Here is a 25,152-nt window from a genome sequence, read left to right as displayed (position 1 = left end):
TTACCATTTAGTGGTCAATTGTACGGAATATGTACTTCACTGTGCAACCTACTAATAAAAGTCTCAATCAATCAATCAAAGGGAAGACACCAAATAAATATTTTACTTTAGTACTTTCTTAATGTTTGACGCCATGTTTTAAAGTGTTTTAATTTGTTTTTAATGCACACGTAATTTGTAATTATTTAGACAACTTTATAACTGAGATAACATTATAGCTATAGCTAGCTAGCACAACCCCGACGATAACCGTGCCCCTTGTTGCTAAGCAGAGTTCACAGGGGCTCCGGTGTTACTGCCCCGAATGCTGTGTTCAAGAATACTGGGAAGTCAGAGTCACCACACTTGACGCTTGTAAGAAAATATGGCCGACTTCAACAATAGACTAGTAGTATCGTGTAAACATCATGTAAAATGTATGTTTTTTGATGACGAGTAATTTAGCAGTCCACTGCTCTGCATCAAATGAGAAATACCAAATAGAACGTACACAGCGCCACCTAATTGTATATCATGCAGGTCCACCTAAAGAAGTGGCCGTAAAAAACATCTTAAAAGTGGAGTCGGGTGTTTGCGAGCGACGATGACGTCACCGAGCAGCAGCTTTCGGACTGTAATGGGTTAACACCAGCGGCATGCACGCTCACTGGGTGCATCGGGAGCGCGCCCATGCTCACCGGGCTGGCCAAGCTCGAAGAGAACACACACACACACGCACGCACACACTGAAGGGAGCACTCTCGGACTTCCAAGCGATACAAAACGTCTGGAGTGTCTTTCCCCCCCGTGGAATAACCCTTTTTTTCTTTTAACGGAGCACTTCAGGCGGACTGCGAGGGTCAGCAAGGCGGTCCACAATGACGGGAAACAGGGAGGAGGAGAGGAGGAAACTGGCTGACATCATCAACCACTGGAACGCCAACCGGCTCGACCTGTTCGAGATCAGCCGGCCCACAGAGGTAGGCGACCGGCCCGGGGTAGCAGGATAGGCCGCGGTGCAGTGGGCCCTTTCCTGGTTGTTGGAGGCAAACGTAAAGCTTCCACTGACCCAACTCCAGAAATAAACACGCTTCGGCAATGCCTAGTGTATGATGTGGTGGGCGGCGTGGTTTAGTTAGTGTGTTCCGTGGGAAGTCCCGCAAGTTCCACGCTTGGCGAGAACGTACGCCAGACCCCGTTGGAAAAGCTGGGCATTTTAGTGTCGTGTTTGGGACTTACCAAACAACGCAATTTGTGGTACATTTAGAATTGAAATGACATACGTTATCGCTAGATCGTGGTTTAAATAGGTGGAATAACTTATAAGAGATTTGATGTAGCAAGTTAGCAGCTACTAATTGCTAACGGTACCGGAGGTGAAGAGAGACTAATAACACCCACCCCGAAATCAACAATTATTACAAGTTGACAATATTTCGGAAAGATCCCTGGCGCTATCGTGCTAAGGGAGCTGGCCGAATGCGAAGTGAAGACCGGCCTCGTCTCTAAGGTCTTCAGGTGTCTTGCAGGACGTTATTGCAACCGTTTGTGCTACGCAGATTTTTGGAAAGTGGCACATTTTTGAACGCAGTCTGGTGTGTTATCTCCCCATCGAGGTAGCAGCTAGCTAGCTGGCTAGCCTGGCGGTTAGCAAGCCAGCGTTTTTAACCGCAATGTGATACTGAAATATACATGATGCACATAACCAGACACATTAAGGGGCGTATTGAATAACACCGCGATGAATAAAATTATTAATATTGCTGGAAATGTTCAGCTGAGCCGTAACAGTAGTATAGCGGCCAGTCTGCAGCGACGAGCCTTATGTATTAGCCAAGATGAGCAGAATGTAAATGTTCATACTTTAGGTTAGGTTGTTTTTTTTCTTAAGCTGAGTGGTTGATCACTAGCTGTGTTGTCCTGCATTGTCTTTAAAACACAAGTTAGCGAGTTGGTATCTGTATGATGGACTACTGCTGCCAACTGCAACATATTTAGCAGTGGTGTAATTAAATAAGTTGTGACACGACAGGATACAAACAAACAAGTCCATGCATACTTCTATGGGGGGCTGTATAGCTCGGTTGGTAGAGCGGCCGTGCCAGCAACTTGAGGGTTGCAGGTTCGATCCCCGCTTCCGCCATCCTAGTCACTGCCGTTGTGTCCTTGGGCAAGACACTTTACCCACCTGCTCTCAGTGCCACCCACACTGGTTTAAATGTAACTTAGATATTGGGTTTCACTATGTAAAGCGCTTTGAATCACTTGAGAAAAAGCGCTATATAAATGTAATTCACTTCACTTCACTTCTATGAGCGAGCCATGGTCTCTGCTGCTGGTTCTGTTCCTTAATAAGTTGGTCAATATCCTCTCGAACCTGGTCCATCATGGCTGACTAGTTTTGATTGTGTCAGCTGTCATGTTTTTAGGCGGGTAGCTTACCCCCCCCTTCCCTCTGTCTTCTTGTTCTTGTATAAGAGGGTAAGGAGGGGTCACAGGGTCCCCTCCTCTCCCCTTGAGCCGATTAATTTATCGGGACTGAATCTGGCCAGCCGTTGGCCAGTATTGCGTACGACCAGTGTGCACAACCTCACCGTCCTGTGAGGAATGATTAACTGACACACCGTGCAAGTCCTCAAGGCCTCTTAAATCCTTCTGACTGTATGTAGACTTGAAACTACAGTAGGTTACCCCACCTGTGCTCCATTCAATACACGCAGATGCTTGACACCCCGCTGCCATGCCACATGCCACACCCTCCCCATATGTCAGCTGGTTGAGCCCCCGGCCGGGCTTGCTGCACAAGTGGCCGTCACGCCCATAAAGAATCCTGCTATGACATACCAAACTCTTGCAGGACGCTCGCGGACAACCACAACTTTGTTTTTTTTTAGAAACCAATATTCCCGTAATTGTGAAGACACATTTTTGTGTTGAAAACATAACAATCTGGACTGTGACGTGTTGGTACATAGCTGCATAGGTTCATTTTGAAGTACTATGGTTTAGGGCTGGGCGATATGGCCTTTTATTAATATCTCGATATTTTTAGGCCATGTCACGATACACAATATACTGTACATCTCGATATTTTGCCTTAGACTTGATGCATATAATTACACCAGTATGATGATTCTATGTGTCTACATTAAAACATTCTTGTTCATACTGCATTAATATATACTCATTTTAAACTTTCATGCAGAGAGGGAAATTACATCTAAGTCAATTGACCAAAACTGTATTTATTAAACAGTTATTAAGCAGTGGCACAAACATTCGAATAATTTCAAAACAGAAAGTGCAAGATTGTCAGAGACATTTTAAATCAAGCTATTAGTGCACTTTTGTGCATGATGTCACTAAGATGACATTTTAAACCAACACTAAATTAAAGTGCACTTTTTGTACAGAACGCCACTACAATAGTTAAAAACAAATAAAGTGTACTTTTGTGCATGATGTCACAAGATATATTTCAATAACTGTGAAATAAAAATTAGCTTCATAATAGGAAATCAAATAGTGTATGTCCTTCGTTATGTGGTAGGTTACTGCGGACGTTATCTCCTTCTGTTGTTGGCAAAAAATTTTTCATACAGTGTTCATGTGGAAATGGAAGACGCCAGGCTCAATTGGGTCAGTGCTGGTTGCTAGGGCATTATGTTGGCTGTGGCACCGGCTGGAGATGTTGACATGCAGAGTTTCAAGCACTCTTCATTCTCTAGCGGGTGACTTTTCAAATGATGTTACAAATTAGTAGTGCTGCTACTTTTTGTAGCAAAGCTTTTGCCGCATACTTTACATACTACGGTTGTCTGTTCAACATCTTCCTGCTTGAAGCCAAACCACTGCCAGACGATGGACCCCGTGCTGTTTTTCTTGGGAATTAATTATTCTTTGGCACCTTCTCTCTTTCATATTACCACTCGCACGGCTCCGCTTGCACCACCTGCCACTGCTAACCTTACCCATGCCGCTACCTCTCTGCTCGGCGAGGGCGTATGACGTTGCACGCGCAACAGTATGTGACGTATGTAACAAGGTGCGCTTGTTTTATGTCTCTGTGAGAAGGAGAGACAAGAAAGAGTGACAAAAGCCTGTAGTGTAATGCCCCCAGCTAAAAGCAACTGCGTGAGAACGTATACTCGAATACTCGCGATATAGTCATTTTCTACTTCGCACAGAGACAAACCTGCGATATATAGAGTATATTCGATATATCGCCCAGCTGTACTATGGTTATCATCACACGTCACTTTGCTGTCACTTCTACACTTCTGTGGTGTCAGTGGAAGTGTCCCGAGGTTAGCCAAAGTCTCACAGGATGATGCATGATGAACCTTCTTTGAGGCTGAAATTGTCTCGCTGTAAATTATTCTCACATTTCATAATTGGGGATATTAAAAAAAAAAAAAGGTCTCTGAGAGGTGAGATCATTCGCGTGATTAGATTAGCGATGGATGGCTGATTTAGTCTAATTAATTCTTTCAAATTTTGCACTCCGGCAAACAGAATGAGTCCGGCTGTGGGACTTATGGCGCATTATAAACATAGCAGGTGCTCGTGTATGTAAACGCTAACTGTGGGGGACTCACTGGTGCTATGCTAGACACTTTATTAAGTACACAGGCACAATCTAAACAGGGGTTCTTACCCATTTTGCCCACACAAATATTAACACTGAATTAATAATCTTACTCTTGATTTTAGTGGTATTGCAAGGCTGTACGCTTAGCTTTTGAACTAATATCACTAGTGTTACTAAACTACGATTTCATTATTAACACTCAAGCAAGGTACATATGTGCCCTCATACATATAAAACAATGCCATCATAAGGCCTACTGCAACGCTCAATTAAACACAGAGAACAGTACGAAGGTCCTGAGTAGTCCTGAGTTCAGTCCTGTGCTCGGGATCTTTCTGTGTGGAGTTTGCATATTCTCCCCATGACTGCGTGCGTTCCCTCCGGGTACTCCGCCTTCCTCCCACCTCCAAAAACATGCACCTGGGGATAGGTTGATTGGCAACACTAAATTGGTCCTAGTGTGTGAATGTGAGTGTGAATGTTGTCTGTCTATCTGTGTTGGCCCTGCGACGAGGTGGCGACTTGTCCAGGGTGTACCCCGCCTTTTGCCCAAATGCAGCTGAGATAGGCTCCAGCACCCCCCGCGACCCCAAAAGGGACAAGCGGTAGAAAATGGTTGGATGGATGGATGGACATCCCTAAACTGTGCTAGCACTGTCGCTAACACGAGTGTAGGGCTGGGCGATATGGACCAAAACTCATATCCCGATACAGTTTGGCCCATAAACTAACCCATGAATGGAAATATCCGTTGACGTAACTAAATTTCTCTACTGTGCCGTGATTTAAAAATTTCGGGACTGATGGAGATCCGAAATACACAAAAACGGGTCCCAACAAGTGCTTGGATTTGTGCGTGCAAAAACTTTAATACATCTGAATTTTTATTTGCATACGCCATTTTCTGGATTTGATCACACATCCATATTAAGTAGGAAAGCCACGCAACTGTTGGTACATGAGCCTCCATTAAGCTAATTAACAGAACGTCTACAAACTCTTTTTCCAAAAAGCGAGTAGCAAATCTAGAAAGGATATTCTTGGGGATTAAACAGAGTCTCACAAAAGGGTGCGAGGTCTCCTGTGCAAAAATATAGACGTGAGTGTTCAAGTTAAAGAACACGGCAGTTTGTCTTATGTTTGGTTGATTTATTAAGATGAAGATGTTACAGCATTGGATAACGTTATATATAGGTTTCACGTTTGTGTCTTATAGCGCAGAATTGCGGTGTGTTTAAAGGGAAACTTCACTTTTTGGGGGGAATTTTAAACATTCACAATCATTATGAAATACATGACAAAGGATCTATTTTTTTAATGCATTCTAACTCGTAAATAATAATGGGATGTCCTCTATTCCGCCCATAAAACCCAATAAATGACCCTCCAAAAAGCGCCAGAAATAAACCATTTACATTTTGTGACTTGAATATTAACCAAGTATTAGTAATATTGTTATTATAAGTGCTAACGCAGACAAACGATTTATAGAAGTGCCGTGATCACTAGCGTGTGTGCCTATGTTTACATCATCGAGTCGTCAGCTGTATGCAGCATCTTAAAGTGAAACTGCACTTTTTTTGGAATTTTGTTGATCATTCACAATCATTATGAAAGACAAGAACACACAGGTCTTTCTTTTTTTTTTGCATTCTAATTTGTAATATTCGGTACAATATGGCTAACAATGCAGCCAATGTGGGTATTCTATTGCGCCCATAAAGCCCTTCATAAAAACATCCCAAAAACTCCAACCATACTCCATTTACATGTCGTGATCTGCATAATAATCAAGTATTAGCGATATTATTATTATAAGCGCTAACCCTGACAAATTTCTTTTAGCGGTTCCGTGAATACAGAGAGCTAACTGGCTTACACAGCTATTGATATATGGAGTCTATCCCAGCTGCACTGGGTCGGAAGGCAGGATACACCCTGGACAAGTCGCCACCTCATTGCAGGAACAACACAGATTGACAACATTCACACCCACATTCACACACTATGGCCAATTTAGTGTTGCCAATCAGCCAATCTCCAGATGCATGTCTTTGGAGGTTGGCTGCAGCCGGAGTACTCGGAGAGAACCCACACAGGGTAGAACATGCAAACTCCACACAGAAAGAAATCAAGCCCAGGACCTTCTCGCTGTGCAGCACCGTGCTACCGCTTAAAATGACCAAAATATATAAATATTACATGTTATTATGAATGTACCTGTTACTACTGTACATTATATATACTTACAGCGTGTACATCAAACATTGATGGAGGTTTTTGGATATTTTTAAGGTCTTTATTGGCAAAATAAAGTGAATCCCATTACCTCAATGTTTCGCTGACTTTTGCTAGCGCTTATTACAAATTAGAATGCATTAAAATAGAAAATACAAATGTGTGCTTGCAGTTCTCTTTTGATGCTTAACTGAAAACCTTGTCAATAAAACAAAGACTTAAACATGTAAAAATCATGGGCTTTTTAACAGAAACTCTGATAGGCATAATGGCCAATTATGCAAAATAGGCAATGGCGACGTTACGACCCACAGCCATCTAGGCCTGAGCCGATATTTGATAAGTCAAATAACCGAAAAATAAATGAAAATTTAGTCGGTAACTCTTCCAGCGTCGGTTATTCGCCATATGCACAGGTTGTTAAGGCTTGAAGAGGCAAAGCGGTCACTCTTTGCAGCAGGTGTGGATGTTTGTATTACATGCACGTAAACAGTGATGATAACAGCTGTAAAACTAGTAAAATTAGTATTACCGTTTTAAATTAAAATGATCGAAAAACCTTGATCGATAACTGCACTTTGATAAACTTATGGAAGGACTCGTGTTAGCTTGCTAGATAGATAGCTAAAATGCTAACTTGTAAACACGTGATTTTAATGTCTTTTGCCGTTAAGAGACGTCATAACCCAATCTAAACTTGTGTAAACGTATTACTGTCTAAACAACTAAGATACATTATTCACATTATACATAAAGGCTTTGCACAAAGTTTCGATCAGTTTTGAGTTGAAAAAGACAGACGTGCATTCAACAGGAAGTCAACTCGAAAGTAACACGAACTGATCAACCAATTTGCATTTATTAAAAAAGCATTCTTAAACATTTACAAACTAAAATGGATGACAATAAACATAATTAAACACACACATAAAAATACAAATGGCTATTATAAAGCCAGAACAATATTTGATGTTTCCTCTGCCAAGAAAGTGTAAAATATTTTAGTGTGTGTACAAGTAGTTTTTGAGCACATTCAACAATACCATGGTAATAATTTTGGACAAAATAACTTTATTTGCTTTGATTTGCAGCATGGTGGAACAGGGGTTAGTGCATGTGCCTCACAATATGAAGGTCCTGAGTAGTCCTGAGTTCAATCCCAGGCTCGGGATCTTTCTGTGTGGAGTTTGCATGTTCTCCCCGTGACTGCGTGGGTTCCCTCCGGGTACTCCGGCTTCCTCCCACCTCCAAAAACATGCACCTGGGGATAGGTTGATTGGCAACACTAAATTGGCCCTAGTGTGTGAATGTGAGTGTGAATGTTGTCTATCTGTGTTGGCCCTATGATGAGGTGGCAAATTGTCCAAGGTTTACACCGCCTTCCGCCCGAATGCAGCTGAGATAGGCTCCAGCACCCCCCGCGACCCCAAAAGGGACAAGCGGTAGAAAATTGATAGATGGATGGATGTTTTGATTGCTTATGGTTGTGATTTTTATTCAAGTGCAAAATTTTGCTAACAGAGTATATTTTATTTTTTATCATTTGTTTGTTTTATTCAACTTGGATATTTAACCTTTACATTCCAATTACATCAGTAAAATATACCAGAAAAAATTATTGTATTGCGTTTATAATTGCATTATTATTACATATTATCATTTCATCAGTGGTTAACTTGGTCTTAAAAAAATTATGGCAATAATATTGTTTATCAGCAATAATTTTGTAGGTCAATATACTGCATCGTCGAGCAAAATTTGTCATCGGCCCAGGCCTACCACTGTCACAAATGTATCGTTTCGTAGTAAACAATGATCACTGGGTTATAGTGCTGTGCAATATAACAATATATTGTACTATGACATAAACATGTCTACTATAGGCTAGGGTTGGGCAATATGGCTTAAATCTTTATTGTGATATGTATTGCAGCCCACTGCGATAATATATATCATGATTAGGTGTGTAACGGTTTTGTAGCTGCCGTGGTACTTCAGTTTCAAACTCTTCACAATAATGCGTGACGGTATCAAACAAAAACTTGGGTGTGTAGTTTTTTTTCTGGCGCTTTAGCGTTTGCCAGGTCTGAAAATAAACTACTTCTCCCAGGATCGTCTGTGCAGCGCGGGACAGGCAAGGAGGGGGCATGGAATGCCGTAAGTAGGAAGTGAGGTGTGTTCGTAGTAGATGAGAAGAATTGTTGTTGTCGGATATTTTAATCACCAGAAAAACTGTACATTGCGGTAAATACGAGTAAACTGAAAAACTTATTGATAAATCCTCATCCATCCAATTTCCAACGCTTGTCTTTCTTGATGTCGCGGGGGGCTGCGCCTATCGAGCTGTGCTCAAGCGGAAGGCAGCACCCTGCACAAGTTGCCACCTCAACCGTCACCCAGAAAATATATTTAAAGCCAAACATTAGTTTTGGAGCTAATTACATTATTAAAAGTTAAATTGTTGGCTTGCTTTTTTGTGAAAAAGCATATTCCAGATTGATATACACTTGTCCTGTTGTATTATTTTCTCAAAACTATTCCACTTGTTAATTCACTGTTAGTATCTGGTAGCTTTCTCCTGTAACATGGTTCTGTCTACATTTCTGTTAAAATGTTATAATAAGCACATACTTTACATTAGTTTTGGGCGATACAACCAATTTGGGAATTGATCCAATACATAGTAGTTAAAGTGGTCCTATTATGCAAAACCACCTTTTTTTTATGTGATTGTACCTACTTATGTGTATTTGGGATCTGCATAAGTCCCGAAAATGTCAAATCCAATTGTGTAGGCCTTGCAGAGATATTTATACAACAAGCTTCCTTTCTTCATACTTCCTCCAAACGGTACGTTTGGAATTTTGTTCAAGTGTGACCTCAGCGAATTATCCACATCCTTCCGTGAGTCGGTTGTGCTACAACATCATGTCGACGATGAAACCCAATGAAGGAAAATGCTCTGGAGTGTTTCAACCAGCACAAGTCACTACACAAACTTTCAGCCTCATCTGAAGTAGGAAAGTGCCTTACTTTTAACTTTTATGATTTGTGGCAATGCACTTTCAACTCTGAAGAAATCTTTCTTCATGTGTGCAAAGCACTTCGAAGATTCCTACTTCAGAAATCTGCGCCAGTATAAAGATGGATTTTCCAATAAACTACTTTTAAATGCGGGCTCCGTGACTACCAGTTCTATTTATGGCAATGAGGAGACAATGAAACGGTAAGTAATAACAGTAGGTTAGAAATGTGTGAATGATACATTAGCAATGTTAGTTTGCGCTGTTGTGTAGCTAGTAAAGCCTTCTAATGCAAGACAACAGCATCACCGTCTATCGGCAAAATAAAGAATGATTTTCCTGTAAAACTACTTTTAATTAGATTAGTGTCCACTGTGTTTGGCATTCGATGGGTAAATTATACAATCCTGTATTACGTTTGTGATGTAGCTCGTATCTTAGTTTATAGCCTTGAGCCTCCATTGTTTACAACTCAAAGCAACCGTGCAGCAGAGTTTTTTTTACATAATATAGAATACTAAAGCCTTTTATTGTCAATATACACATGTATACATCCAGGGTCTAGCACAGGGCTGTCAAACTCATTTTAGCTCAGAGGCCGCATGCAGGAAAATCTATTCCCACGTGGGCCTGGCAGGTAAAATCATGGCATAACAACTTATTAATACGACAACTTAAGATTGTTTTTTTGTTTTACTTCTGCCCAGAATAGAAAAAGCACATTCGGAAAATTTACATATCACAATTAATCCTCTTGACAAAACACTTCTAATTAGTTGAAATTGCTGAAGAAAAAAATGGTGCAGTTTCAAAAACAAAATTAATTTAGACTTGATCTCAGTGAATCTACAAAGCAATTAAACTTTAAGTCACACTCCATCGAGGATTGAACAAAAAACAACACTAAGCATAAATAAAAACTCTTCTTTTTATCAACTACCTCATTTGTCATTTCCACATATTAATCCTGTGTTAACTCAACAAACCATACAAACTGAGGTATAAACTATTCAAGAGAGTTGAGTTACTCCCTGCCTTCTAGGCATCACTGTGTATTAACAGAAAAATAAAAGCAATGTGCAATGTGTGAACAATTTCAACAAACCAAAAATAAAAACTTAAAAGACTGTCTGTATTGCAGTAAATCACACACTGTTCACTTTCTTAAAATTTGCACAGAAGACAATAATTTTCACATAACTATGTAAAGGTGCAGTCTCTCATGCAGCATTTTAAGTGGGGTTACCAATTGTTTATTTTACTCCTGTAGAATATTTAAAAAAACAACGAGAGCTCTCGCGTTTTCTTGTCACACATCATCATAGTAACAATCATTTTCTTTTCTGAGGAGGAGTCACAGCCCCACTTTACCGTGTACCTCTAGTTTGGTATACTTGCTCTCCCCGGTATAAACTATTTGCTTGCCTAACAGAATTGCCATTGCAACATCCAGTGGTCACATTTAGAACAGCAGTTTCTTTCATTTAAAAATGCAGCTCAATTTCACACTTAGCAAACTCATCTCGCGGGCCAGATTGGACCTGATCAGGCACGCGGGCCGCATGTTCGACCTCCCTGGTCTAGCTTTAGAAAGTTACAGACTCTGTAAAAATTTAACCTTAGCCAGCCTATAGTTCCAACCTGTATGTCAGCCAGGTGTCGTTCCTCTCCCTTGTTCGCCAGCATCACCTCTTTCCTTAGTGCGGGCAACAAAAAACACATCGAGCTGCTGATCTCACTATATCAGACCTGGGCATTCTGCGGCCCGCGGGCCACATCCGGCCTTTTGTGCGTCCCTGTCCGGCCCGCGTGAGGCCAATCATAAATTACAAAATATATTTTAAAAAGTATCTATGTCGAGTGTGCAATACAACGGTGCTGCTTTTGTTTTGAAAAGCGTTATTTGTATTACTTCCGTGTGGACGTATGCACGTGTGTGATTGTGAGTGAATGTGAACAGCGGCAATCACAAATGACAAAATAAAGTTTAAAAAACATCTACGTTGTGCGTGCAATACAACTGTGCTGCTTTTATTTTGAAAAGTGTTATTTATGGGCGTATATCCATGTGTAACCTGTGAGTGAAGGTGCACAGCGACAAGTGATGAGACGCTAAAAAGAGAAAAGTTGATGACGAATGGCGTGTTTTCAACAAGACATGGACTGCCAAGTATTTCTTTACAGAAATTAAAGGTAAAGCCGTGTGCTTAATTTGTGGTACAAAGGTTGCTGTGTTTAAAGAATATAATTTGAATCGCCACTACACGACGAAGCACGAGGAAAAATACCGCAATCTGTCTGATGAAGCGCGCGCAAGGGAGGCTGATGCTTTGATGGTAAAACTGCAAACCCAACAGGGACTTTTTGCCAAATTTCACACCCCCAGAATGCAGCCGTCAGGACAAGTTTCGTCATTTCTCACAAAATCGCCAGAAAAAGTAAGGTGTTTTCTGACGGAGAGTTTATTAAGGAGTGCTTATTAGACTCTGTTGCGCTGATAATGCCCGGAGACTGACTGTTTTTCGCTGGCTTTGGATGAGAGCTGCGATGTACGTGACACCGCCCAGCTGCTCATCTTATAAATGATAAATGGGTTATACTTGTATAGCGCTTTTCTACCTTCAAGGTACTCAAAGCGCTTTGACAGTATTTCCACATTCACCCATTCACACACACATTCACACACTGATGGAGGGAGCTGCCATGCAAGGCGCTAACCAGCACCCATCAGGAGCAAGGGTGAAGTGTCTTGCCCAAGGACACAACGGACGTGACTAGGATGGTATCTTCTTACGTGGGATAACTACAGACTTTCAAATCACGAAGGAGCTGGCAGCCATGCAGTCAATTAAAGAGAAAACCACAGGTAATGACTTGTTCACATAGGTAAATGCGTGTTTGGACATGTTAGGACTGAAATGGGACAAGCTGGCAGGTGTGACAATCCAATCCAATCCACTTTATTTATATAGCACATTCAAACAACAAAATGTTTCCAAAGTGCTACACAACCATATTAAAAACAATATTCAAATATTATCCTTAGCTCCACCAATGACTGAATAAAACCAAAAAATAATTACATATAAAACCAATATAAAAAACAATATTAAATAAATATGATTAAAAACGATTTTTAACAACAGATGGTTGTCCAAATCTGACGTGGAAAAATGTTGGATAATGCAGGATAAAGTGACAGAAATTAACCCTGTGCAGAAATGGACATTTTTGCATTGTATTATACATCAGGAAGTGTTGTGTAAGACAGTGTTAAAAATAAAACCATCAAAAGCAATCTGCTTTTGTATAAAGTTAAGTTAGGTTAAATTAAATTATTATTATTATTATTAATTATTATTATTATTATTATTATTATGTATCTTACTTTGATTGATTGATATTATAAAGCCAAATGTCCCTTTGTGGGAATATTTCAGATTCAAATCAGATGGGCAATATAAGCCCGTCAACATGGACGAACAAGTAAAAATCCCGTCGCGATCACGTCATAGCAATAAACAAGACAGCGCCCCGACTTCCTTTTTCCATCTGAGAAAAATGCACTTTGAGATGTTCATTATTTAGGTTACAATTTTTATTACATGTTTTGTTTATTCTTTTAGGATCACAATGTTATTTACCTTCCAATGGCAATACACAGTAGAAAATTCTACAGTAACGAGAAATTAGAGTGTATATCAGTACATTGGAGTTTGCATGTTCTCCCTGTGACTGTGTGAGTTCCCTGCGGGTACTCCGGCTTCCTCCCACCTCCAAAGACATGCACCTGGGGATAGGTTGATTGGCAACACTAAATTGCCCCTAGTGTGTGAATGTTGTCTGTCTATCTGTGTTGGCCCTGTGATGAGGTGGCGACTTGTCCAGGGTGTACCCCGCCTTCCGTCCGAATGTAGCTGAGATAGGCTCCAGCATCCCCCGCGACCCCGAAAGGGACAAGCGGTAGAAAATGGATGGATGGATGGATCTTACGGTATATCAAAAATAATATTGAGCAAAATTAAATTTAAATATTGTCGGTGTGGCCCTCCAGCAGTGCTCGGGTTGCTTATGCGGCCCCCGATAAAAATTAATTGCCCACCCCTGTACTATATCATCTGGGATGTTGCCTTGTGGTGAAAGCCACTCAAAACAGATGGCTGGTGACGGTCATCGATGTCCTAAGTGCACAATAAAAGCAAGAAAGCTAAATAAGTACAAAACATTTCTGCTGGATGGGGGGGAATGCTCACTGAGCGTGAAGGGGCATGGTGAGGAGAGGTTCATTTAAAATCCATGCACATTTGTCACCAAATAACTACCATTACATGTTATGTAGACCACAATGAAGTATTTTAAATATAGAATTAAAAATTATGATACGACCCCTTTAAAGGGGCAGTATTGCTGGGTTGCAATCACGTGACCAAGAGGCACATCCAGGTTTCAGGCGATGGTCTAGAGCAGTGGTCCCCAACCACCGGGCCGTGGCCCGGTACCGGTCCGTGGACCGATTGGTACCGGGCCGCACAAGAAATTAAAAAATATATATATATACCTGTATATATATATTTTTTTATTTTTTTTATTTTTTAAAAATGAAATCAACATAAAAAACACATTAAATACATTATATATCAGTATAGATAAATACAGTCTGCAGGGATACAGTCTATAAGCACACATGATTGTATTTCTTTATGCCAAAAAAAATAAAATATATATATATTTTTTTTTAAATGCCCATTTTTTAAATGGATAATAAGTTTGTTTGCAGCGATTTTCTGCTACAAATACTACTCTCATTTAGAATTCATGCCTGCAGTTGTTTATATGGTGTGAAGTTCATATTTTCTCCTATTATTTAGCTATAAATGTCCTTGTTGTTCAGCAATGTTTGCCGATATCATTATTCAGTATATGCTGTTGAGCCTACGAGATATTTATAATCTAGTTTATTAACACTATTAGGATATTTTCTTAATGCTAACAAAATTACCAAAACGCTATAATGTGGCTCTCTGCTCAACAACAATAAAGCTTTTAGTTTCTGTTCTTAAAACCGACAACGAAAATACAGTGGGTTGTACCAACAATTACAATATTTACGACTAGGACTTAACTTGACGTTAGCTTATTTGCACAACCTTTGTAGTTATATTTAAGCATAGCAATCACAAAAGAACACAAACTAATGTGATTACTTGTCCTTTCTTTACGTTTTGTTCTGCTCTCTAACACTACTATAATAGAGAATAAACTCGATTGCATCACAGAAAGTTTCCCAAACAAATCAAATGTTCAAACAAACATTTTACAAAGTGATCGTTGCAGACACGAGCATGGTCCGATTGTCCACCTTGTTTACATTTAAGAGCTCTAGCTTGAGGTTAGCATATTTTGTTGTGTAGCATGTTAAGCTGTTCCTCATCATCCTGGGATGATTTTTATAAGAAACGCAAGTTTCGTTATATTGCATTGAGGACGCTTTATTTCGCTCAAAATATAACTACATAGACCTGGTTGTGCAAATAAACTAACGGCATGTTAAGTCTTAGTAATGAATATTGTGATTGTTGGTCCAATCCACCGTATTTTTGTTTTCGATTCTCATAACAGAAAATAAAAGCTTAGTTGTTTTTGTGCAGGAAAGCCAAGTGCTTTATTTATTTATTTATATATATGTATATGTATATATATATATATATATATATATATATATATATATATATATATATATATATATATATATATATATATATATATATATATATTAGGGCTGTGAATCTTTGGGTGTCCCACGATTCGATTCAATATCGATTCTTGGGGTCACGATTCGATTCAAAATCGATTTTTTTTTTTCAATTCAACACGATTCTCGATTCAAAAACTATTTTTTTCCCGATTCAAAAGGATTCTCTATTCATTCAATACATAGGATTTCAGCAGGATCTACCCCAGTCTGCTGACATGCAAGCAGAGTAGTAGATTTTTGTAAAAAGCTTTTAAAATTGTAAAGGACAATGTTTTATCAACTGATTGCAATAATGTACATTTGTTTTAACTATTAAATGAACCAAAAATATGACTTATTTTATCTTTGTGAAAATATTGGACACATTGTGTTGTCAAGCTTATGAGATGCGATGCAAGTGTAAGCCACCGTGACACTATTGTTCTTTTTTTTTATAAATGTCTAATGATATTGTCAATGAGGGATTTTTAATCACTGCTATGTTGAAATTGTAACTAATATTGATACTGTTGTTGATAATATTCATTTTTGTTTCACTATTTTTGGTTTGTTCTGTGTCGTGTTTGTGTCTCCCCTCAATTGCTCTGTTTATTGCAGTTCTGAGTGTTGATGGGTCGGGTTTGGTTTTGGAATTGGATTGCATTGCTATGGTATTGCTGTGTATTGTTTTGTTGAAATGATTAATTTAAAAAAAAAAAAATATATATATATATATATATATATATATATATATTATTGCAGAGCAATAACAATATCAATAACTCAACGTTGCTCAAACGTTAATGTCACACAACACAACACACAAAATAAACATTTAAAGCTCACTTTCTGAAGTTATTCCTTATCCACAAATCCCTCGAATTCTTCTTCTTCAGTGTCCGAATTAAACAGTTGGGCGAATACGGCATCCAAAATACCTGGCTCCGTCTCGTCGAAGTCATTAATGGAGTCAGTGACAATTCCTGCCTTCCTGAAAGCTTGGACCACAGTTGAGACTGATATATCAGCCCAGGCATTTACGATCCACTGGCAGATAGTGGCGTATGTCGTCCGGCGCTTTCTCCCTGTCTTGGTGAACGTGTGTTTGCCTTCTGTCATCCACTGTTCCCACGCAGTTTGCAGTCTAGCTTTGAATGCCCTGTTGACACCAATATCCAGCGGCTGGAGTTCTTTTGTCAATCCACCCGGCTGCTCTATTCCCGTGTTCTACTGCGTGACTGATTGCCTTGAGTTTGAACTTTGCGTCGTAAGCGTGTCTCTTAGTAGGAGCCATTTCGGGGTCTTTACAGAAACACACAAATGGAAATGAAACGTCATATCCCAGCATGCACTGCGCACTTCTTCTTCTACGGGGAAAAAGAAGTTGGCGGCTCTTTACCGTAGTTGCGAGACCTAAACTTTATGAAAATATATTTTAGGTTTGTTGTGGCTCAATATTGGTCCATATATAAAGCGCACCGGATTATAAGGCGCATTGTCAGCTTTTGAGAAAATGTTTGGTTTTTAGGTGACCTTATAGTGCGGAAAATACGGTAATTTTGTCCATATAGCACATCACTATTATTAGCATCTAGAAATGCAATTAGAGGTACCGTATTTTTCGGACTATAAGTCGCAGTTTTTTCATAGTTTGGCCGGGGGTGCGACTTATACTCAGGAGCGACTTATGTGTGAAATTATTAACACATTACCGTAAAATATCAAATAATATTATTTAGCTCATTCACGTAAGAGACTAGACGTATACGATTTCATGGGATTTAGCGATTAGGAGCGACAGATTGTTTGGTAAATGTATAGCATGTTCTATATGTTATAGTTATTTGAATGACTCTTACCATAATATGTTACGTTAACATACCAGGCACGTTCTCTGTTGGTTATTTATGCCTCATATAACGTACACTTATTCAGCCTGTTGTTCACTATTCTTTATTTATTTTAAATTGCCTTTCAAATTTCTATTCTTGGTGTTGGGTTTTATCAAATAAATTTCCCCCAAAAATGCGACTTATACTCCATCCATCCATCCATCCATTTTCTACCGCTTATCCCTCTCGGGGTCGCGGGGGGCGCTGGAGCCTATCTCAGCTACAATTGTTTTTTCCTTCTTTATTATGAATTTTCGGCCGGTGCGACTTATACTCCGGAGCGATTTATAGTCCGAAATATACGGTATATACAACAGGTTTGTATTTATATACCAGAACCTAGGGATGATGTTTGATAAGAAATTATCGAGTTCGAGCCTATTGTCGAATCCTCTTATCGAATCGATTCTCTTATCGAGTCCAGATAGGTTGTTGTATATGGAAAAAAACACACAATAATTGGTTTAACAAAATCTCACTTTTATTAAATAAGAAAACAATTGAATCCAATAAATAAATAAATATTGACTGTTACCCCCCTAAAAAAATAAAAATAAATATTGACTGTTGTTACCCAAAGTATATTAAGTGGGATTTTTCAGAAAAACAAATATATACAGTAACACAAAAACAACCTGTCTCTGTGATCACTATAGGTGTGTAAATAATAATATAGTGTTAAATAAAATCAGTCCCTTGGGCACAAAACTGAAAATAATACAGCTCTCCAAAAAGTGCACTTCTGCTGCTATTTGACATAACTGTTTGTTATGATGCTTTGACATTTTTGCACTTTATTTCTTTATTGAAAGAAAATTCTATGAAGAGAAAAGTTATTTGCAAATGTGGTTACAATGCTACAAAATGAAAAGTTAAAGCTAAAAAAAGAAATACACTTTATTGAGTTAACATTATTTCTTTATAGGGGGAAAGATGTGATGTTATGAGCTAGGGAATTCAACAACTACACTACCCAGCATGCAACGGGAGTGACGAGCATGCGCGGTAGCCCCGAAAAGTGTTGTTGCATGTCGTCACGTAAGAATGAGGTTATGAGCACGCTGTGAAAGTAAACGTCAAGAACTCAGCCAACACGCATCGTCTGCATTATTTATAATTAGACAGACAACACATATATAGTGTGATTTTGTTTTGTTTACAAGGAAAGAAAAACAAAAGTTAAAAAAGGGAGATGTCATATATGTATGTGCTGCGGTTGTTTTAAGAACGTTGCGACAGCTGCCGTAAAGGAGGTGCGTTGCTAGCCTGGTTGCTATGTTTCCGGTTGGTCGTAAAAGTGTTCATGTGTTTGTACCCTGCTCAAATCTCTCAGTAAAGTTATTCATTGGATTATACATTTTGTTTTGAACTTTATTACACCTTGGAGCACTTTTTCCCATCCATTTTTTTCCTGCTTTCGCTATCTGCGCCTAATGACTGAGCTACGTGACGTCATTTCTTGTGATGTCTCACGGAGCATTTCTGGTCGGGACGGGATTCGTTCCGAGGGATTCGAATAAAGAACCAACTCTTTTTCTTTACTATAGTGGTCTCGATAACGGGTACCGGTTCTCAAAAAGGGATTCGAGTCCGAGGACTCGGTTCTTTTCTTATCGAACAACCGGGAAAACCGATTTCGAGTATCATCCCTACCAGAACCTTCCAGTTATTACGTTCAATTTACGTTTGGGTTCACAGTGGACTGCTGCTGCTGCTGATACACAAGGTTTGTCTGGTCGTCTTAAAGTATGATTGTCTTTTAGAAGGTGTGCTGAGTTTTTTAAGCTGTCTTACCTCTTAGAAAAAGGTTTAGTCAGGCGTATCGAGCTGTGCTTTCATTCTTTTGTAACGCAGCTAAGACTATTTTTTAAAGTTCCCCCCAGTAGTTTTTTGTTTTATACAGCAACTTTTGTTTTTAACAGCTAATTGTTGATTTTCTTGTTCTATTTGACTGAGCCCCACCCACTTAAAAGTCTCAAGCCTTGCTTGAAGGGATGCTTCATGACAACATAGCTGAAGACTTGAGACAGTTTTGTGTTGAATATTTTGTAAAGAGTACTATATGTATCGCTGATGTGATTTAAGTATAACACACGTTTATGTTGTTTTTCTTTTGAGGTGATCAAAACAAATACTTTTGTTTTAATGTTGAGTCTAATAGGATAAACGGATGTTTACAACAACTTTGTTTTGATGATGCTCTCTTCTTGCTCCTTTTTTTGTTGTTGCTCAGTCATATGTTCATAAACGACCTTAATGAAGGGTGAAAGTGGAGCTAAAAGGTCCAGATTTAGCCTGCGCTATATTCTTTTGTGAAAAATTGCATTTACTGCCTCTGTCTCCCTTGTCGCTGTTTGGGAATGTGGTGGGAAAAGTTATATGAAAAATGCTTCTTTTTGGACTGACAATAAACTTGGTGATAAACAAGAACCAGGAGCACACTCCAGTCAAGTTGCACAACAACAAGCGTAACAGTACACTGTGTGTGTATTAGGTCATGTTGTGTACATGTTTTTAAAAAATGTTTGTATCTTAGTGCATATTTTGCTCTACTTTATAACATCCACCACCTGTGGTCCAATGTTTCATTGTATAAGCAACCTATAAATATGTCCAATGAAAATCAGACATTTGTGACAGACAATTTAACATTAATCTCATCCAGGTAATATCGTAGCCTGGTATTGATACAATCGATATTTGTATTAAACCGGCCACCTCCATGTAAAAGTCCTGTAGAAGAAAGTATTTTAGGTAGCTTGTATCCACCGTCTCTCCCCCCGGGCATGAATCCAACATGGAAGGCGTCCTGTTGTGAGATCAGTGCAATCACGCCCTCCTTTTTCCTCGACCCGTACTCCTGCTCAGGAAGCAGGAAGTGTACAGGAAGTGTGTGCTGTGCTGAGATTGTGGGCTTCCTGTGGCTGTTTTTCTTTTTTGCCATCAACTTCCAAGTGCTCCCGGCGTGGTGTCATGAACACTCTCTGGCTGTTGATTGGTTGATTTGTTTTATTGACTGAACACTGAGCTTTAGAATGCATATCACTGGAGGGTTTATTGCTGGTGTGTGGTGTTATTTTGCCTTATAACAATGCAAAATATATCACCCTGACTGATTATTAACTGATTGTTTCCTGTGAAAATTTCCTCACTGTAGAGGATGAGAATGCAGCAAATTATAAGATAGAGTTGTGGCTACCTCGAGGGTCATGTGACTTTGTGGCTTTGAACAAAAGGTGGAATCTGTCTGGCGTGGAGCCGCTTTTCGGGCCGAGTGACGCTTATAGATCTGTTAGCCTCAGCTGCTACTGCAATACCATGAGGACACTCACACACACATGCTTACACACACAGGCTGATTGCTGGGTGCATTTATCCCTGTTTGCATTGTACCGCAGTGTGTTTTTGTCACCCTTTACCCCCCACCACCACTGGCCTCATCTTGTCATGGGGCCCCTTGCCTCGTTGTGTCACCATGGCAACACGGTTGCCGTGATGAGCAGACTTATCTTGTGCATCATCCGCTCTGCTTGTGGTAGCAGGGTGGCTGGGTGGGTTGGCTGTCAGCTGAAGGCTAAATCAAGTCAACATCAAGGAGGTTTTGTCTGTCAGTGGATTTGGCGGAGCCACAGCTGGGTAAACGCTCCCATAATGCTTTGCAAAAAACAAAAATATGCCAACAATGGTCGACTTGCTGTCGTCTTGCTTTTCTGGCCGTTGATCTACAGTGTAGAACACGTCACTGGAATAGCATGTGGACTATGCACTGGCTGGTGAAGCCAGTCAGAGTGCAAACCTGAGGGGGAGGGGTTATATGTAACAATAGTAGGAACTGTGTACCGGTAGGTTTGAATCAACACTCTTTCTGCAGAAGATTAGATGACTATCCAAATCTGTTCTTTTACTTTAGTGTTGAGCATTTAAGGAAATACTCTATAATCGGTGTTTACAAATGATTATTAGTCATTTCCTTCTGTTATAAATTGTGTTTGTGTTTCCCTTTTGCAAGAATAAGAATTAAATCACGCTATCGTCTATTGCATAATTTACCATGATGTTTGTGTGAGGACAGATAAAAAATAGCTTTTTGTTTGTGTCTGACCTGTGTATGTGTGTATGAGGCGTGTAAAGATGCACAGTTGCAATGCCATCTACTGTACACAGTTAGAATGACTAGTCTCATTATAAAGTGTTTTTGTGCAAGGACGAACACACCAACTTAAAAACAAATTAAAAAAACAGACACCAAATCTTTTTGTGGCATTCCAAAGGAAATTGTTTCAGGCTGCCACACATGAATTAATGTATGGGAAAGACTGCTTTGTTTGTTTTGGACCAAATTAGTTTGTCCAAAATTCTTTGTAGTGACAACTATCCTGTTTCACTTTAAAGGGGAACTGCACTTTTTTTGGGGGGAACGTTGCCTATCATTCACAATCCTTGTTTTTTTAAAAAAGAACACTTATGTCTTTCTCTTTGTTCTGCAATTTAATTTCTAAAAAAACTGATAGTAGGAGAAGGCTAACAATGCAGCTAATGGGATTAATCTATTCTGCCTAAACATCCCAAAACCGCCAACACTACTCTATTTAAATGCAGTGACCTGCATATTAACCAATTATGAGCGACATTGTTATTGTAAGAGCTAACGGCGGACAACTGTTTTTAGTAACGCAGCACCTTAATCACTGAACAAACGTAGCTACTGCAGCTCTTCACCCGCTGAGCTGCTGCATCGCATCTATGTTGGTAAAAAGTTATCCCTCACACTTGTATAGTAGAAGGTTGTGGGCGGCTATAGGCCAAGAGGTTGGTCAACTTTGAAATTCAACTTGGACCCAAAGACATCGCTGGGAAGATGCAGAAAGATGCTCATTTGCTTCCAGAATATTTTACCTGAGGAGTGACGATTATGATGAATTCATCATCCAAATAGAGAACACAAGTCTTTTGCTTAAAGATATATATCCAATCAGTCGGTACCCCAGTGAGAGCAGACATTGTATGGAAAGTGATTGTTTTACTATGTTCGTAATTTGTATTTCTTGTTCTGCACTTAGCAATGCTACATGATGCTTAGTGTTTCACTAGAGCTGGATCTGCTTAGCACCCAGCTTCTAAAACTTGTAACTCATTCTCCGTATATTCAGGCTCAAAAATATAAGATGCAAGATTGTCATTTGTCCCAAAGTAGTCGTCGTTGGCTCATGAAGTCTGCCATAATTAGTAGTAGTTGTGATTGTTAAAGGGAATAACAAACATTACAATATGCTCTGTGCAGTGCTTAAAATGACCGGAACACAATATATATTACATGTTCTTATGACTGTGCCTGTTACTACATTACATATAATGTATACTTACAGCAAGAATATAAAATGTTGCTGGTTTTTGGATGTTTTTTAGAGGGCTTTATAGGTGGATTAGATTGGATCCCAATTACCGGAATTTAAAAAAATACATACCGTTTGTTATGTTAAACCACTAATCGTAACATAAGCTAGCCTGTAGTGAGTGTCCTGTTATATTTTTCGGTTTAAAAAATTTAACTGTGACAAGTTGCAATCTGTCTTCTTAATCTACAAACAAACCGTTGGAATTAATAAATTACCACCTACTTACCGACCTACTACTTGATGTACGGTAGCTTGTTACTGAGCACACTTGCAAAGCATCAGCTGCAACACACAAGGCATCATACATGTTACATGTTAGCTTTCAAGGCCAAATGTGTGCCCTTGTATGTGCCCATACATGACTCCACAGTGATGAACTCAGAATTTGGGCAAATATCATGACCACAAGTCTGTCCCACAGAGTTATGACCCACCTTTCTCTTACAAACACACACAAGCTGTGCTTATCCACAACATGTTCTTCTGTTCTGTGTTGGTTGCTTAAAGAGGCCAATCGGTGGCCTTTTCCCCCTGTTGCTCGAGTGACACAGAATTTTGCAGCTGCAGGTTTCAATCTTGGCCCGTCTTCCATCTCTCGCTGTAGTTAAAGCAGTTGGCCTCGCTCTATTGGCGGCTGCTTGTTAAATAGAAGGATGGTAGGTCACACTGCAGTTATTTATCGCCGCCGTTTATCTCCAGCTCAGCTCAGGTCAGACGAAAGCTAACTTGTGGTTACAGTTGATCAAGATCCACTCCAGCTCTAAAATAAAGCCCTTGACTTTGTGCCGATGTTCTGTCGAATTTGACTGCTTCCTTGTAAAAAGCAACCAATAGCGTAAGTCGATAGTGGGGTCTATTGGACTGTGCTACCAAGTCATGTTTGCTGTCAAATAAGGCTTAAACGACGCGTAGACATAGTCGACGTCATCGGTTACGTAAATACGTCGACGCCGTTTTTGTGCGTCGACGCGTCGCATATTTACGTCACACTACTGTCATGCCGAAGCGCAAAGCAGACGGTGCGAGCGAGGGGAAAAAAGCACGCCAAAAGTCGTCAAAAGTGTGGAAGTATTTCAATAAATGGCCTAATAATGTTGTTGTATGCACACTGTGTCGAGCGGAAATGGCCTATCATAGCAGCACAACGGCTATGAACGAACATTTGAAAAGAAAACACCAGACAGCGTTCTTGCCATCACCATCAACTAGCCAATCGTCCGTGTGAGTATACGTTGTCATCATTTCACAAAAACATGAATGTGTCATTTGTATCTGCGTTGTAAATTCATAAACTAAATCACCGTTTCGCTCTGAGAGGCGCGTTTGGCGTGCCTGTTCAGTGTTTACAAAGACGCGCTCCTCTTTAACGCTAACGTTAATTAGTTGTGCAAATACCTTTTACAACATTAACAGTTACATATACTATGAACAAACGAACAATTAACTTTCACTTTAATCATACTATCATCATCATCATCGGTCTTACCTCTCAGTTCCAGCCACATCGACCCCTTCTGAGCGCCTATTTTCAGCTGCTGGGAATATTGTAAACAAGAAAAGAACCAGCCTCACCCCAGAGCATGTAGACATGCTAACCTTTCTTCATTACAACTGTTAGTCACTCACTGGAATGAGTAGAATTTGTTATCGTGTACTGTGTTGGACTGGATGTTTATTTTGCACATTTTAAAAGCAATACTTAATGTTTACAATGCTCCAGAATATTTAGATCGGCACTTTTTTGTGCTGGATGTTTATCTTTATTTTTGCACAATTTAAAGAAAAATAAGCAATACTTTTACTTTTGTTGAAATGTTTACACTGTTGTTACAGAATATTTCGTTTTGCAGTTTTTGGTATTGGATGTTTATCTTTATTTTTGCACATTTTAAAGCAAAATAAGCAATACTTTTTACTTTTGAAATGCTTGTACTATTGCAGAATATTAAGATTTGCACTAGATGTTTACTTTTATATTTGCACATTAAAAAGCAAATGCTACTTTTAATTTTGTTAAATGTTAAAAGTTTTAAATGTTTACATTGTTACAGAATATTTTGTCATGTTGTTGTCAATGTTGACTGAGTGGCCATACTTTTTTTTTTTGTAAATAAAAGCCATGCCTTTTGAAAAAACTGGCCTAAATTTATTTTTTCATCTTCATTTTAAAGAAAAAAATAATCGGTAAAAGGAAAAATAATCTATAGATTAATAATTTTAAAAAATGTATAGATTAATCGAAAAAAATAATCTATAGATTAATCGATAGAAAAATAATCGTTAGCTGCAGCCTTACTGT

General features: G+C 39.3%; 1 protein-coding gene across 11 annotated transcripts in view; it reads left to right on the top strand.

Moving 5' to 3' along the window:
- Positions 1–653: 653 nt before the first annotated feature.
- afdna (afadin, adherens junction formation factor a) overlaps positions 654–25,152 on the top strand; it is a 124,731-nt gene continuing 100,232 nt past the window's right edge. For 7 of the 11 annotated variants that reach the window (XM_062044852.1, XM_062044855.1, XM_062044853.1 and 4 more), the window contains exon 1: positions 655–959. In XM_062044852.1, the coding sequence (XP_061900836.1) occupies positions 858–959 (102 nt within the window). In that variant the 5' untranslated portion in view covers positions 655–857. Of the gene's footprint in view, positions 960–25,152 lie in introns of all 11 variants that reach the window. The other 4 variants (XM_062044861.1, XM_062044858.1, XM_062044854.1 and 1 more) reach the window with 2 other exon arrangements.

Source organism: Entelurus aequoreus, linkage group LG04 (genome assembly GCF_033978785.1).
Source record: "Entelurus aequoreus isolate RoL-2023_Sb linkage group LG04, RoL_Eaeq_v1.1, whole genome shotgun sequence".
Classification (NCBI taxonomy): Eukaryota; Metazoa; Chordata; class Actinopteri; order Syngnathiformes; family Syngnathidae; genus Entelurus; species Entelurus aequoreus.
Note: the sequence above shows the minus strand (reverse complement) of the source record. Positions and strands in the feature narration are given on the sequence as shown.